The sequence below is a fragment of the Colossoma macropomum genome, unplaced genomic scaffold, assembly GCF_904425465.1.
Source record: "Colossoma macropomum unplaced genomic scaffold, Colossoma_macropomum, whole genome shotgun sequence".
In the NCBI taxonomy this organism is placed as follows: Eukaryota; Metazoa; Chordata; class Actinopteri; order Characiformes; family Serrasalmidae; genus Colossoma; species Colossoma macropomum.
In genome coordinates, this window is record NW_023494790.1 from 37,350,969 (window position 1) to 37,368,454 (window position 17,486).

Consider the following 17,486-nt stretch of genomic DNA (forward strand, 5'->3'; position numbering starts at 1 on the left):
TTCATTTCTGCAACACTGTGGAGTCAATCAGATTTTTAAAGGTGCTTGCTGTGGAGCGTTTCCTTCTCCTGTGTTTTTATTTATATGGTCATCAGCGATTAGTCGACTCGACTTTCATCACCGAATTATTGACTTTAAAAATGTTGAATTGTGCAACTCCTAATTCATAGCAAACAAAGATTTACACCCTTAAAAAAGATGGTTCTCCAAGGGTTCTTTAGTAAAGAGAATAGTTCTATATAGAACCATAAACACTCAAAGAACCTTTTGCATGATTAAAGGGTTCTTTGATCATGAAAGCATCTTCAGTCTTCAGATTGATGGAAAATGTGCTGTAGATGGTTCTGTAGGGGACCTTTTTGAAAATGGTTCTATATAGCACCAAAAAAGTTTTTTCTACTGTGACAAGCTTGACATCATAACAATAGCAGAACCCTTTTTGGTGCTATATAGAACCCTTTTTGAAAAAGGTCCAATATAGAACCATATAAAACACATTCTAAATCAATCTGAAGAACCTTTTCACCATGCAAAGAACTCTTTAATCATGCAGAGGGTTCTTTGAGTGCTCATGGTTTTATATAGAGCCATTTTCTTTACTGAAGAACCCTTGAAGAACCATCTTTTTTAGGGGTGTAGTTAACTGTAATGTTTTGACTGAGTGCAAAAACACAAAAACTAAAATAATTAGGTTTTTATTCTGGAAATATTGTTTCTGTCTGCTTAACATCTACAGTACCATGTAAGGTTCACTTTGGTGTCCTTTCAAGAGTAGAAAACAGAACAAAATAATTTAAAATCTCAATTTCAATATTGTCTGATACGATGATGCAGTGATCTATATTCATAGCTTTTATGAATGTTGCCAGATTCATTTTGGACCATTTTGGTTGGTCCATTTGTCATGAAATGTGTTAAAAATGTGTGTTCAAAGTGTTAAAGGCAACCTCCATTTTCAATCTGTGTATTTGTGTGTGGAGTAACGAAGTTTTGATATGAGAGTGAAGATATGTAAACCATTATTGTGATGAAGGTCACTTGGTACCGAGGTGCCTAGAATCTAGTCCTGAGGATTTTATTTCAACCTGTTTAACTCTGAACAACTTTAATTCACATGAGGGTGTGGAGAACGATGTGAATGGAGACATTACAGTACGTGTTGTGCAATACAGCGTGATTCAAAACGATTCATCTGATTTCAAAGCGCCAAATTTTTTACAACCGTGAGGCGCCTAGGAACCAATCACATACCAGTTGAAAGAGGGGGTCACAGAGTTTCTGACTGTCAGTGGAAGATGGCTCCCTTCAGTCTGAGAGGAGATGAGACCCCTGAGCAGAAAGCATTCTGCGTTCTCCACCTCAATAAGAGTGAATCCGTCATAACTGTGATGTGATTTTCGTGGGCAGTGAAGCTCCAACAGCTCAGAGCGTTCGTCGTTGGTTCCACAACACTGGATGATCTCCGAAATCGCACTGAAAGAGCCGTAAGTGCAGCGACACCCGACATGCTCAATCCAGTATGGGATGAATTTGACTATGGCGTTGTTGTTGTCTGTACAGCTGGAGGAGGTTCATACTGAGACCTTGTACAATTACATAATAAACTTTATGCTCATTTAAACCATTTACAGTTCACTGCATTGATCTGTAATGATTTACAAGGGAAATAAATCATTTTGAAATCGGATGAATCTTTTTGAATCACTCTGTATTGTGGGAAACATTCAAAATGATGTGTAATATAGTGCAAGTAGGAGGGTGGGAATTTCTTTCCGTGTGAAAAAGGCTAGTCTGTAGTGGTGGAAAACTATAGGAGTGAAGTTAAGTAAAGCAGCAGGTCTCGCTGTTGAAATTCATTCAAAAGCTGCAGTGGGTTCTAGCTAAGGAAGGTCATTTAACACAGTAGTGTTAGCTTATGCATTGTCTTTGTCACAGTGTGTAAAAAGAAAGAAGCATTTCTCTGTTGGCCTGGTGACTCACACATAACATGACTTGAAGAAATGGATCTGAATGCTAATCCATAGCTGTCCCTGGGTGTAATCTCAGCGAGTGAGATCTCAGTGAGTGGATTCAGTGAATAGGATACGGATGTCCTGCACCTTTATTGTTCAGACTAATGGCGCCTCAGTTTTTCTCTCAAAGTACATTAAATAAGTGTGATATTGTCTCAGATTCAATTTCACATGGTCTCTGACATCACATCTCACACACATTGAATTACACAGGGTCACTGTGGTGATGCAGGGCTTGCATTAAACTAAAATTACCTCGTGGTGAAGCAGTATAGAGAGGAACGTGACAAAATGGGTGTGAGTTCTTATATTTAGTATATCATCACTTGAAATTTGGTCTTAAATTGCATTTGAATTGACTTTTAAATGTCTTAAAATATTGTTTTTTAACTTGAAGATACCCAGAAAACTATGGATTTTTTACAAAATCAACACCTTTTTAATCAAATAACAGTTTATTTTAACCTTGCACATGTATTGCACATTCAGGGCCTAATATATATATTTTTTTTGTATTTCTTGTTTTTTATATATTTTTCTCATTTTTACTTTTACTTTTTAACTAAAACTGCTGAAATAACATTCAGTAAGAACCAGAATAGATTAGGTCATAAATGAAATTTAGATCATAAATGAAATTAATGAACTTCTCACTCATGTTTAGCAGGCTAAATATTCTCCACAAGGGGGTTGCGATTAGAAATAAACTTTACTTTTGGGTACGTCATTGAAAGAGATAAAACACCATGAACCCAGAACCTAGCAGAATATCACGCCTGCTGGTGGTTTCAGTCAGTTTCTGTTGCTGTTTCAGTGTCTCCCATTACTTAGTGTGTTTACATGCACATAATAATCCGAAAACTGCAGAAAATCAGATTTTATCAGTAACACGTTCATCGGATTTACATGCACTTGAGTAATCAGATAATGAGAAAACTCCAGATCTACATGAGTCAGACGGTAATCAGATTTCTGCTTTACAACCAGCCAATAAACTCACAGAATAAAACTTGATGTAAACGTAACGTAAAACTCAAACTTCATGCCGTGGCTTTACCTGAAAATATGAACATCCATCATCTAGAAGATGAAGAACATTTTTATTTTGTGTGGTTTCAGTGTCGCTCCAAAAGTGTTTTGCTGCGTCTCGCGGCAACGCTGCTCACTTATTTCTGGTACCGCTGTCTGTTCTCGCACATGCTCAGACTGAGAAATCCGAAAGAAATCAGAGTAAGAGTTTACATGCACTGAGAAATCTGATTACTGAGCTAAAATCCAGATCTCTTCATCAGATTTCTAGATCGGAGTATGGTGTTTACATGACCATTTGATCAATCGAATAACTGACCCATGAGCCTTTACTGATGTGCAGGGTCTCCGGTGGGTTCAGTCAGATTCTGATTCACTCTGGGACTGTATGAAGCACACGGCTGAATTTACACTGTATTTAAATACATTGTACTCAATGCTGCTGCTATTGCAGTACGACTGTTCACTTGTATGAGAAACGTTTACTCGCCCGGAGGAGCAGAACTTAGCTAGACTAAAGAAAGGCAAAAACACACCAGTGGTGTCTCCCATCAGTGACGTTACATATTCATACATATTCACATCCACATACATATTGTTCCTTCGACCCCTATTAGACCTTCAGCTTAAATTTGAAAGGCAGTGCTTTTCTCTAGTTGGACAGTGATAAGTTTGAGGTGGCAGGTTGAAGGTGCTTAAGGACAAACTAAAGATAGGGCTCACTCTCTTTTTCACACAAACACACACACACTGGTTTCTGCTCCTGCCAGCCTGAATGAGCTTAACTGATGCTGACCTTTCAGTCAAGCTGGAGCCTTTACTGGGAATAAATGAACAGAGTAAGCATAACGAGAGAGAGAGAGAAAGGAAGGTAGGCAAAGCAAGAACAGTGTCAAACCAGCCTTTTCCTATTAGGAGTGTGAATCTCTGACCTCACAGCAATTCAGTTCACTTAGACTACGTTTACACAGCAGGTTAAATCTGATTTTCTTGCCAAATCCGATTTTTTTGTTTGGCTGTTCACAAGATCTTTTAAATGTGATCTGTGTGCGACATCAGTCTGAACAGATCAGCTCCTAAACTGACCCACATGCGCAAAAGGACAGAGCTTGCTCATCACTGCCAACGAACACCAGTCGCTCCCGGAGGATCAGCTTCATCTTCACCAGCATCACAGGAGCCATCATGAAGCTTCACTGACTGACAGCTGGGCTCATCACCCAGAATGTGTTTGAGCCGCAGTCGCTTCTTTGGTTCGCGTCCTCGGATTCTTTAAACTTTGCTTTCAGATTTTTCACGCTGCAGCCTCGGTCTCTTACGGCCGCGTTCGGTCATTTCTTTAGAAATCTCTTCAAACACGGAGGGTTTTGGATGAGTCGCATTGCTGCATGTCAGATACGTATCAGATTTCAGTACCGCATATGAAAGCGTTTCAAATCGGAATTGAAAATGTCAGATTCAGTGTGTTTATCTGTTCACACTGACACACAGATACACAGCTGTGTCACATATGGAGAAAAAGATCGGATTTGGGCCACTTTTACCTGCTGTGTGAACAAAACCTTACAGATTCTTACAATTTAGTGTGTCTTACCTTTCACCGCAGATTTGATTATTGTGGAATAATTCAGGGATATTTTTTTTAAAAATGCACTCAATGCACATGTCACTGCTGTCGGAACAAAACCTCGTATCTCCAAAAGGGTAACTTCGTAAGAGACGGAAAAAAACATAACTTTAAATGGAAGTTAATGGAGCTAGATTATTTTGAAGAAATTTTGGAGCTTTTGTTTTCGGTCCGTTCATTTTGAAAAGTTAACCCCATGTAAAGGCCAGTTGGCACTTTCAAATTCTGTAAAAAAAGTACAAAACGACAAAAATGGAGGTACAAGGTTTTGTTCTGACCGCAGCGATATATAACTTGAGAAACTATTCACACAGCAGTGAAATATATACTGTATGACGAGGAAAGTAATTTTTAATTTAGCCAAACAGTATTATTTTGGCCAAAAAATGAGAGCATATTCTGTTGAGTATTATTGTAACGTTCCAAAATCGAACCTTCAGATTAGTGTATCATGTTGCATTATTGTATTTGTGCATCACTATTTTCTAAGGACTAATTGTGCAGCTCATTTAATGCTTGCACAACCGATGGGTTTGGCATATTTTATTATTTGAAGTGTATGTGAATAGAAATAGTTTTGTTTGTTTGTCTTTTTTTGGCAAGCAATGCAGCTTGCTTTCGACTACACTGCAAAAAATGGTGTCTTGTCAAGTGAAATGATCTTAAATCTAGTCGATATATCTAATATTTCCCATTTTTGAGATGCTTGTGCACTTATTATAAGATTATCTAGCTTATTTCTAGATATTTCTCACTTTTTTTCAGTCAGTTTATTAATTAAAATTATTTCACTGCACTGGCACATAATTTTGCTGGTTTCAAGCTCATTTCTTACAACAAGCAAAGTTTTCTTCCAATACCGTCAGATCATTTTACTTAATAGAAATACTTAAAACGAGAGAAAACGTCTAGAAATAAGGTAAATAATCTTAAATTAAGCTTACAGCAATCTGAACAGGAGAAATATTAGATTTCTTTTTTATAATATAAGATAATTTTACTTGAAAAGATGCCATTTTCTGCAGAGTATGACACGTGTCGCTTGATTTATAGGGAATCTGTTATCTACAGGATCGAGCACACATGCACACAGACGCACTTTCAGGTGGCACGTTCATGTTTACGTGGCACGTCGAGATGTGATGACAGGATTAGTGGAGCCGCCAGTTTATTTCATCTGATTATTATCGTTACATTGTGCGCATGTTCTAAAAACAACCTTGATGAGTAGAAGTGTCTACCTTTATCATTAATTTATCCGCGCATCTCTAACGCACTATTTTTAGACACATCTTCAAACGCAGTCGTAAGAAGGCCACCGCATCTGAGAGCGTGTACAGGGACACATTTTCAGCTCATTTTTCACTCTCAAATCTCTCTGTCTTACCTCTTTCACTCTCTCTCTCTCTCTCTGTCACTCCTCTGTGCTCTGAGAGTACCGTCAGTCTTTAAGAGGGGTCCTTGGCTCGTTGTCTAATAATAGCCACCAGTGTTCTTGAGGGACGTACACAGACGCACAAGTGTAGCACTGCAGTCAGTCTGGATCTTTATCCCCCGGACATTGTCCTCTCCAGATTTCTGTTTCAGGACGCTGCCACGTTTAACACTCTCTCTATCTCTCTTTATCTCTCTATTTCACGCATGGCAGTCCAGCCTGGTCAGTGTGACAGAATGCAGAACGAGCAGTTCCTTGATTCTTGATTTGTTCGTGAGTTGTGTTCACAGGTTTAGTTTACTTGGCAACAGTAGTAGGTTATTTGCTTTTAGCTGTGATTAGAGCTTAGCTGCTACATTTCAGCAACGTTGCAGTAGAGCTTAAAATATGGAGTGCGTTTAAGTGCACTTAATAATCCGGTAACTGCAGAAAATCAGATTTTGTCAGTAATCCGATAAACCCGTTTACATGCGCTTGAGTAATCAGATAATGGGGAAACTCTGTGTCTGCATGAGTCAGACAGTAATCAGATTTCTGCTTTACAACCAGCCAATAAACTCACAGAAGACGACGTGACGTAAACGTAACGTAAAACTCGAACTTCATGTTTCGCAGCTTTTTTAGACATCTTGTCACTTTACCTGAAAATATGAACAAACATCGTCTAGAAGGTGAAGAATATTTAAATCCTTTATTTCGCCAAGCATGTATTTGGTTTCAGTGTTGCTCCAAAAGTGTTTTGCTGTGTCTCGCGGCGACGCTGCTTGCTTATTTCCGGTACCACCATATGTTTTCACACATGCTCAGATGGAGAAATCCGAAAGAAATCAGAGTAAGTTAATTAGTTAACTAAGTTAGCTAATTAGGTTAAAACGTTATTCTGTATATTTCAGAGTGCACTAGTTCATATATAAAATGTCCCTGAATTCCAGTCAGTGAGGACAAAAATTGATTTAAAAAAATGATTTACTGCATTATTTAATACCATTAGTAAAGCTGACTAGTGTCAAACACCAGACCACTGCTGGACACTCAGAAGGCCTTGTGGGCGTTCGCTGCTAGTTGGTTGAATAAGTGTGAACAGAGTTACGTGGACTGATATCTTGCTCACGCAGTGTGGGGTATCTAGAGAGATACTAGTCTGACAGGAACAGGGCAACAGGAGAAGAATGCTTGAATTAAACTCAGTTCAGCGGTTCTTAAACCTGGGAACTTCATGTTTGGCACATTTTTAGCTGATCAGTTGTTTTAGATTAAAAACCAGAGAAATGTGCAGAGTTGTGTGTTGGAATTACTGAGATAATTTAAGCACCTACAGCTCAAACCTTTATAGTGGCCTCTCATAGTGTGCAAAATACCCTAAAACAAAGATTTCCAGAGCTGTGTTATTATTCTCAGTCTTACATAAAGCCCCTTATTACACCTTCATTGTATCACCTTCAGCTGCCACAGTGCCTTGGATGAAGGCCTGTGGGAAAATGCTTTATTGCATTGGTACAGAATATCACAAGGAGAAAAATATTTGTGGTGTTCAAGGTTGAGGGAGATCAGGGGCCGTATTACAGAAACTTCTCAAGTCTGAAATCTTATCTGCTTAATCACCATGACAACTTCCGTTAGGACTGAATTTAGGACAGAAGCTATTACAGAACAACAGTTCCTAACTTCATAATCTCACCATTAACTCCAGATAAGAGAACAGCATCACACAAACATCCTATCTAGACTAAACCTCCTAAATCCTGTCCTAACTTTAGCATGAACCCCAACAGGGTCCTCACTTCTGTTTAAGGTCCGTTTCTATTGTTTTATGCAGTGTCAGGCAGCATAGTTCACCATAACTGGCATAATGACGCTACATTTATCTAAACTGAAAACAGTGTTGTGACTTGTGAGGGTTTTTTTCTAACAGCGTTTTAAAACCGCAGACGCTGCAAACTCGATCTCCACCGTCCCTCTGATTACCTTCGTGTGTTAATGTTGATGATGAAATATTACAGTGATGGTGGTGAATAATGAGGAGTCGGAGCTGAACGTGTCTGTTTATTAGGAGGAGTAACGTTAGCGCGCTCTGCTAAAGCGTTTGGGAAATGGAGACTGAAACTGAGGTGCGGCGACGCTCTGATAAACAGCACAAAGTGCTGACACAATATGATTAACTTCAAGTTTTGTTTGACGTTTTTAGATCAGTAACGGTAGCTAACGTTAGCTGTCTGGCTAAGTAGCTTGATTACTTTGATTACGTGTTTGCGTTTCTGCTGTGCGCGTATGGCCGGTTGCTAAGTAACAGACGTGACAGTTGATTGTCGACTTTGACTAACTATGTGTTTCATTACAAAGTGAACACAGTTAAGCTGTTTAAGTGGATATAGTGCAGTGCAGTGAACACTGAATAAAAATCATTGTAGGTTGTAGTTGTAGGTTTATTATTATTATTATTACTATTATTATGGTATTTTCTATCTGTGTCACTAAAGGTTCTATTTGGTCTGTTCCAGCTTATAAAATATCAGAAAAAGTAAATAGTGATGCAGTGATGCATATCACATGTCATGAGAGTGTTCTGAGTTATTATGATACCCTACTCTAGAGATGAAATGATATTAAAATTTCATATCACGATTATCATGACCAAAATTATCACGATTATCGGTATTATCGCGATATGGTTCAAATGTGTTGAAAAGTAAAATAAATTAAAAAATAAATACTGATACACAAACTGAAACTCGTTTCACCAACTTTTATATTAACACAAATAGAATTGGCAGCAATATGCACTTTGCATAAACATTAAAAAATATAGTCAATACATTTTTAGTATTACGTTTGTATTACTTACAATACTTGTAATACTCTGTAAACAAAAGAATAGCAAATGTGGTGGTCGTGAAGATGACTCGTAAGGTTTGATGTGTTGCCCCCTTTCACCGCTATTTTCTTTCGGCCTGTTCTGCAGACAGGGTGGTCATCTTCAATTAGCTTTCCTTCTGCATCTTTATAAAACCCAAAATATGACCAAACGTCAGACTTGGTCTTCTTAGAAGGCAGAAATATCTCAGAATCTCCGTTTTTTTCACACCGCGGTAATCGACCGCGGTTTTAACGATACTTTAAAGTTCAAACGGTACTACTAACCGTTAATTTTACCGTGGTTTACCGTGAAACCGGTAACCGTTTCATCTCTACCCTACTCTATAGTAAATTTAGGCCCTTCACTGTTTTTTTGAATGCATTGAAAATCCCAAACCCAGTTGTTCTACTAGAGATTTGACATGTGTCAGTGACACCACGGATGAATATTGAGAGCTGTGCTGTGTCGGTATTGTCTGTGCTCTCATCCAAAGCAACAGAAAAATACGTGAGGTCATTTATTTTGCTTTTTAACTGGCTGTATGAATTACTGGCCACATCAAAAATGCATTGCTGAATGGTTGTTCTTGAGAGACTAATGTGTTTAAAAGCATTTTTGACTTCTGGGCGAAGTACATCACAGACCTCCATCATACAGTCCTTAGCAAATTCGCAACGAAGGGGTGAGCAGATTTTGCGACGAGTTTAGCAATCCTGTAGCTAGCAATGCTACATGCATCAGACTGCTTTCGTCTCTTTTCGAACGCACCTTCAATCTTTTGTTTTCTCTCCTCACCTTGTAAATCGCTGAGTTTTGGGTGTTTTGTCTCGTAATGTCTCCGTAAATTATATTCCTTTGCCACGGCCACGCATTCCAAACACACCAGACATGAGAAAACGCCATGGTTTGCTTCATAAAAGAAGTACTTCGATGTCCGTTATGGGTTCAATTTCCTATGTTTGAGATCAACTTTTCTTTTTTTACCCATACTTGGTTTTGACAAAGACATGTTGCTGCTGAAGTAACTTGGATTAACCTATTTATTGCTGTAGGTTTTGTTTTTGTTGCTGCAGTTTTTGACAATAGTTTACCAAAACAAAATATAGAATCACGTTCATTACATGACCGTACTTTATGACTATGGGCGGGAGAATGAGTCAGATGTTTGAAAGTAAACACTAGGGGGCAGTGTTTCACATTTTCATGAAACTGCCCAGTGAATTTGACGTGCCAGCTATATTTATTTAAAAATGCGTCAGTACTTTCTTTGGCGGGCCGGAGAGAGTGTCTTGCCAGGCCATATCTTGTGCACCCCTGTGATATTACCTGTGGTAATATTTTTGCCATATCACCCGCTGGATGATATATATTGTCTATACTGTTGTATTGACATTGGTGTCACAGGACAATACTGGTTTTGAATCTCTCAGAGCAGAGCGTCTCTCTGTAGTCTGTGAGAGTGAAATACAGCTATTTATTATGTTTGAAGAATGCCAGGACACCAGTGTTTACAAACTGCAGCTCAGAAATGATGACCGCTTCATGCATAAACATGTGCTCATATGTACATGCATGAAATAAAACTCATGCTTTGCAGCAGCCGCCTCAGTGGAGTCCAGTCCAATCCAGACAGTATACAGGCGTGATGGCTCACTCCTCATAGGCGCACATCATTTTAAACAAGATAGTGAGTGTGTTTAGATGCACTTAATAATCCAATAACCGCAGAAAATCAGATTTTGTAAGTAATCTGATCAGCGCGTTTACATGCGCTTGAGTAATCAGATAATGGGGAAACTCCAGGTCTACATGAGTCAAACAGTAATCAGATTTCTGCTTTACAACCAGCCAATAAACTCACAGAAGAAGACGTGATGTAAACGTAACGTAAACTCAAACTTCAGGCTGCAGCTTTTTTTTTTTAACGTCGCTTTACCTGAAAATATAAACATACATCATCTAGAAGATGAAGAATATTTAAATCCTTCATTTCGTCAAGCATGTATTTGGTCGCTTTAAAGGTGCTTTGCTGTGTCTCGCGGCGACACTGCTCGCTTATTTTCCGGTACCACAGTCTGATCTCGCACATGTGCAGACTGAGAAATCTGAAAGAAATCAGAGTAAGAGTTCACATGCACTGAGAAATCTGATTACTGAGCTAAAACCCAGCCTCTTTATCAGATTTCTTAATCGGATTTCTAGATCGGAGTATGGTGTTTACATGACCATTTGAATAATCGGATAACTGCAGAAATCAGATTATGATTGGAATATTGAGTCCATGTGAACACACTCAGTGATTATTTAGTCTCTCAGTCAATGTTTAGTTACCACTCAAGGTGGAAAGCAATGGATTCACATTGACTTTTGATTAAATATTGAATTTTATGTTGATTAGCTGGGAAAATCAGATGCACATCTCTCAGTAAATAATAACCATCAAGTATTTATTCAGACAAGCGAGAGTATAAACAGTATTTTATATGTGAAAATGTATAAAAGAAAATCTGGGGGAGCCAGTTTGAGTGGGCCTGATGCAGCTGATAAAATGAAAAATAATATTATCTGTAATTTTTCAGATGGTGTGCTTAAGTTTGTCAGCATTTATGTTAATGTTAATATTCACTTCTATTGAAAATATTCTATTCAATTAATATTGTTTGTTCAGTACAGATCTACTTTTTCTTACAGTGACAGATGGAGCTCTTTTAAAGGAGGGTGGATTGCAGTGGGAGCTCTGGTGTGTCAGGTGTGACTGTGTGGCTATTGCAAATGGTTTACATGACTCAAGGTTCAAATAGTAGGGCCCCTTTACAGGGGGGAGGTCAGGACCGACTCTGCGTTTAGAACAAAAAGTTTTGCAGTGACGAACCATTTGGTATCTTTATCATTGACCTGTCGTTTTGTATTGTTTAGAAAAAAAGGTTTTGAACTAAGCCATTATTTCCATCGAGTAAGTACAACTAACAACTAGGTCACGGATGCCTGTCATATCACTGGGATTTGAGCTCACATCCCAGTAGTGAAACTCTTTATTTATTTAAAGCCTTCGCTGGTTGAGTTACGCTGTACAGCAGCCCTGAATGGTTGCGTTAGGCTATGATTGGTAGAAAAAAGCTTCAGACCCCGAAACTTCACAGATCAGTCAGGGGATCTGCAAGGAAGTGGACTGACAGGCCTGCATGACTGAAATACTGAACCATCACTTTAATTGGAGACACCGACTAGAAACATAGAGGAAAATATCAAATCCTTTCCACCCATACCCTTTAGTATTAAATGGCCCCTATCCTACATTTCAGTTTTATTTTATTTTATTTTTTCCCTGAGGAAAAACTTAGGGCTTATGGATTTGTGTATCAAACACAGTCATAACTCATTTTTACATTCTGTTCCAGGTAATTCTTAGTTGTTACTGTGCGTCAAAGACTGCAAATGACCTCTGTTCTGATTGGGTGCACTGTTCCTCGCTCAAAAAAGCAGTCCAAGCTGTAACACCCCCAGCGTGTGTGGGTGGGGCTAAACCGAATAAACTGAATGGGTGGATAAATGTAAATGTGTTTCATACAAACACCATGAATTTAATATGGGCTGCTTTTGTAGCTTAATTTTCATACCTGGACTGTATGAGTGAATGGTTCGTTTTGAAACTTGTTTTCATACCACATCAATGTTTTCTGTAAAAATCAAGGAAAATTCAGTTTTCTATGATATTAGCCCTTCAACATCAACATTAAACTTAATTTGTAGGCACATAATTGATGACAGAAGCATCTTTGTGCTCTAAAGCGTGTATCTGCCCTGAAAGGGTGCATGTTGGCAAAGAGTGAAAAAGTAACCACAGATGAATTTTAAACAGTAATGAACGAGATCATGACTTTCAGAGCCAAAGGAATATAAGAGGAGGAGCGTATAAAAAGAGAGAGAGAGAGAGAAAGACAAAGAGAGGAGATGAAAGAGTATTCTTTTCTTTCATGTTGTTATGCATAGGCTATGCTCCTCGTTCCATGTGCATGTGTTATTGACAAAAAGGATCTGAGGATCCATTAAAGGTTCTACATGTGATATTTGAAACATTAATATAATAGCAAACAGCTATTGTCTGTGTAAAGGTATAGTGGAGTGATGGCATCCTGAGCAGTGAATAATATCACTCTGCCTCTGTGTGTGTTGGAATCTGCGCTTCTCTGTTTTTTTGTTGTCATAGCTGGGCCGGCCATGCGTGCATGTTAGTCCCACCCTGTGAATAACATTGGCCCTCCCCACGTTTTGCTTTGCCCACCCCAGACACCTTCCAAATATTCCATATATGAATATTCCTCGAAGTTGACATGGTTTTCAAATATTCTTCCAGCAGATATTTCTCAAAGTTGACGAGGACTTTAAAAATTCCTCCACCGAATTTTCCTCGAAGTTGATGAGGCTGAAGTTGGCTACCCATTCGCATTTTCCCAGTCCACCTTAGATCGTGCAGCAGTTCCATTCTACACTTAAGGTGCCTGAATGTAACTGCCGCACCATTTAAGGTGGAACAGGGAAATTAAAATCATCGAGAGAGTTGGAACAGCATGAAAAGGGATGAGGAGGTTGCCCTGTTTCTGTGGGCAATGTTAACTTATTTGTGCTGGTTTACAGAGCGACTAGGTCAGTATTGTTCTGTGCTGTTTGCTAATGTTTGTGATAGCAACTGGTTAGCTTGATAGCAACAGTTTGCTAACCCACAACCTAGCTAACATTAGGTACATTACTTGCTGCATTTGTTCGGTCTAACATTGTATCATGGTATTTGTCCGTACAGTGTTTGTGAAGGGATTTATGGCCATGAAGACCTAAAAAAACAAGTTTGCTAGCCCAGTGTCATTCACCTTGGCAATGCACCTCCACGATTTTGGGGGGCGGGGCTTCTGAAGCAGCACTGAAGGGAAGGGTATATTTTTTTTTTGTTATCGAGTTAAAATATCAACAGTCGTTCAACAGAATCGTATAGTGCACCTTTAAGTGTAAATGACAGGAGAAGTTTCACTCTCGTTTACTGTCTGTGATGCATTGCAGTGGATTTTCCTCTTCTTGAACCCCACAAACTCTAAACACATTTGTGTTTGTCAGTAGAAGAGGATACATTTTATAATGTTTTGAATTTAGTGAAAAGTTATTGCTGTGTTTACAGTCTTGTTTGTACAAAAATATAAAAACAATTATTTACCTTTTTCTTTTTTTTCGTCATAGTTTCACATGAAAACAAACAGGAAATAAAACAACAGTGCAGACTCAAACCTGTCAATACAGGTTGTGAACAAAATATAATTGTATTTCATCATATTATGCAATTATGTAATTAATTATATAACTATGCAGTCATGTATAACTGATCAGGTAATGTTAATAGAATGGTTTGCAAAACACCACCAACAGACTTCTGAGGGTTAAAGTTATTGCTGAGATGGATTAATAATCCCCTCTTCTGCCTTGTTCTCTCTCTTTTTCTCTCCCAGCTGCAGAAACTGAAGCGCTCCCTTTCCTTCAAGTCTGTCATGCGGAGTAAAAGCGTCGATAACTTCTTCCAGCGAACGAACTTTGAGGCTCCGCCTCCCCCTGACCTCATCGCTGAGTCTCCGCCCCCTGTGATGGAGTCCCCCTCTCCACCACTCTTTCAGGAGCGCCCTTTGACTTTTGACCGGTCGCCATCTTTGTCGCCGTCCATCAGTCCGAACCCCTCGCTGTCTTCTCGTTCACCTTCAGTGAGCCCCTCCATCTCCATCAACTCGAAAGCCCCGCCCCAGTCGCAGCCCCACCCACAGAAAACACACTGTTTCCAGGAATACGTGTTTCGCCGACCGACCGTCTGCCAGCAGTGCAAGCAGGTGATCACAGGTATACACACCCATACACACACATGTGCAGTGTGAACTGAGCGTGTTTTATAAAGTCCTAAAATCTGATTGGCTGAGCTGCGTTCAAAGCCACTGTGAAATCCACGATATATGCACACCTGTGACCGCCTCACAGCAACTGGACTCTGTATCACTGAGCCACAGCACAAAAAACACTTGTGCTGTTAATGGAATAATCTTTCATGCTGCTCACCTGGAGCACCGAGTATATTGATGAAGTAAGAACCCGTTTTCTGTTTAAACTGAGCGGCTGAGAACCTGTATTCTTAACTAGAACTATGCTGGTCAGCTAGCTAACAGGCTAAAAGAGCCAACGGCCTAAACAGCTCCATCATTAGTATCACAGGCTTGAATTAAAGCACTTACGGTTTGATTAACTACAAAACTGCAGTATAAAAGTCTAAAAACGTCACTTGAATGTCTCACACACTTCGAATGTTTGTGTTTCAGTCAGAAGTTGCGTCAAACCCAGGCTGAATCCCAAACGGCTCTGTACTCCCTAAATAGTGTTCTAGCTATGAAAGTTTACAAATTCTAGCCTCTACAGCCAAACAGTGCATCATTTATCAAGTGTGGATGAGTCTGAGTCCCAAATGACTGTTTCTTAGCTGTATTTTGCTCTGTTGTGCTGCAGGATCCAGTATTTAAACTCCTACATAGTGCACTATGTAGGGAGCAGGGAGCCGTTTGAGACTCAGCCCCAGTGTGAGAAGAGGGGCGCCGCTGGATTGGTGCTAAATAAGACTCGTGGTGCTAATTTGTGACCAAAAAGTACTTGTAAAGCGAAAGTTTCTGCATTAAGCAGTGCTGTGTTATCATATGTTCGTTGTTATATTACAAAAGTTATTAAATTCATGAAATGACCGCAGTGTACAGCGATGGGCGACCAAACGTTCTCCTCATACTGTGGTCCATGGTTGCTTGGCAACAGTACACTAAAGGAACTACATTTCTTAGTGAAATGCTTGTTTTATGTCAATTATTATTAATGAAAGCTTAGATCATTTTTGGAAAAATTGTGTATTTCATCATATTTTATGTTGGCTGCCGTTTTCTGAAAGCAAAAAGCCACTTGAGGCTGTGTGGTTTTTCTGCTTCACTTCATGCCTAAGAACACCGTTCCCGTGATATTATTGCTTTATTAGGCTCTGTAGAGCTGGATTAGTTTTCCCAGAGGAGGCTGTGTAATGTAATTTGGGTTTGATTGGCTAGTTGGTTTGGTTAGTATCTGTGTCATTTCCCCAAATTAAAAGGTCATTGCATGTTTTACGTCAGCATTACGCCACAGGACACACTCAGTAACAATGTTGCACATCCCTGTCTGCTATCTGGTAGTTATTCCATTAGTGTGAGATGGACTGGAACAGACTGTAAAAACTACAAACAGTGTAGATTCATACTGGATTCAAATCACTGATCTCGGTAGTCTTGTAAATTACAGAAATTCCCTAGCTAATTCAGCTCAGATAAATATTTATTTAGTTTAATCTCTTAAGTCTTCTCTTGCTGGACAGTCTTGAACACTGGTTTAAGTTATCTGGATTGCTGAAAAATACCCTCAGCCGGGACTGGGCCACTAAATGAACAAACTCTTCTACATAATTATGTGTTCATTACTAGAGGGGAACTAATTAATTGTGCAGCAACATATGGGCTACAGTAGGCCAGCAACGGAATCCTCTTATTCGGATAACTCTATTTTTCCCTTTGCTTTACCTTTTATTCGACAAAGACAAGCTTCATAAGAGTTTCTAATAAAATGGCCAGGTGAGTTAATAACAGATGAGACATGTAGCTACAGGTAGCATAAATACCACAAAATAGTTTTATACGCTTAAAAAATAGTTGAATGTAAATAGATGTAAATAAAAACAGAATGCAATGATTAGCAAATTTCATAGACATATATTTTATTCACAAGAGAACACTGAACACGTATCAGATGTTGAAAATGAGTCATTTTACCATTTCATGAAAAACATTAACTCATTTAGAACTTTATGGCAGCAACACATCTCAAAAAAGTTGGGACAGGGGCAACAAAATGCTGGAAAAGTAAGTGTTACTAATAAAAAACAGCTGGAGGAGCAATTTGCAACTAACTCACATGATTGAGTATAAAAAGAGTATTTTAGAGAGGCGGAGTCTCTCAGAAGCAAAGATGGGCAGAGTTTCACCAATCTGCGAAAAATTGCATCTAAAAATTGTGGAACAGTTTCAGAAAAATGTTACGTAAAATTGCGAATGCTTTGGATATTTCACCATCTACAGTACATAATATCATCAAAAGTTTCAGAAAATCTGGAGAAACCCCTTTACGCAAGGGGTAAGGTCAAGATTGGATGCTCATGATCTGTGAACACAGTTCGCTGTGCAATCCACAAGTGCAAATTAAAGCTGTATCATGCAAAGAGGAAGCCATATGTCAACACGATCCAGAAACGCTGCCTTCTTCTCTGGGCCAAAGCTCGATTTGAAATGGACTGAGGCAAAACGGAAAACTGTTCTGTCAGATGAATCAAAATTTGAAATTCTTTTTGGAAACCACGGACGTCGTGTCCTGCGGACGCAAGAGGAGATGGAGCATCCAGCTTGTTATCAGCGCACAGTTAAAAAGCCTGCGTCTCTGATGGTCTGG

At 39.1% G+C, this 17,486-nt stretch overlaps 1 protein-coding gene across 1 annotated transcript in view; it reads left to right on the forward strand.

Moving 5' to 3' along the window:
- Nucleotides 1–17,486, forward strand: part of LOC118809743 (SH3 and cysteine-rich domain-containing protein 2-like) — a 56,883-nt gene that overhangs the window by 14,933 nt on the left and 24,464 nt on the right. The window contains exon 3 of the mRNA XM_036573290.1: nt 14,450–14,828. Within this exon, the coding sequence (XP_036429183.1) occupies nt 14,450–14,828 (379 nt within the window). The remainder of the gene's footprint in view (nt 1–14,449; nt 14,829–17,486) is intronic.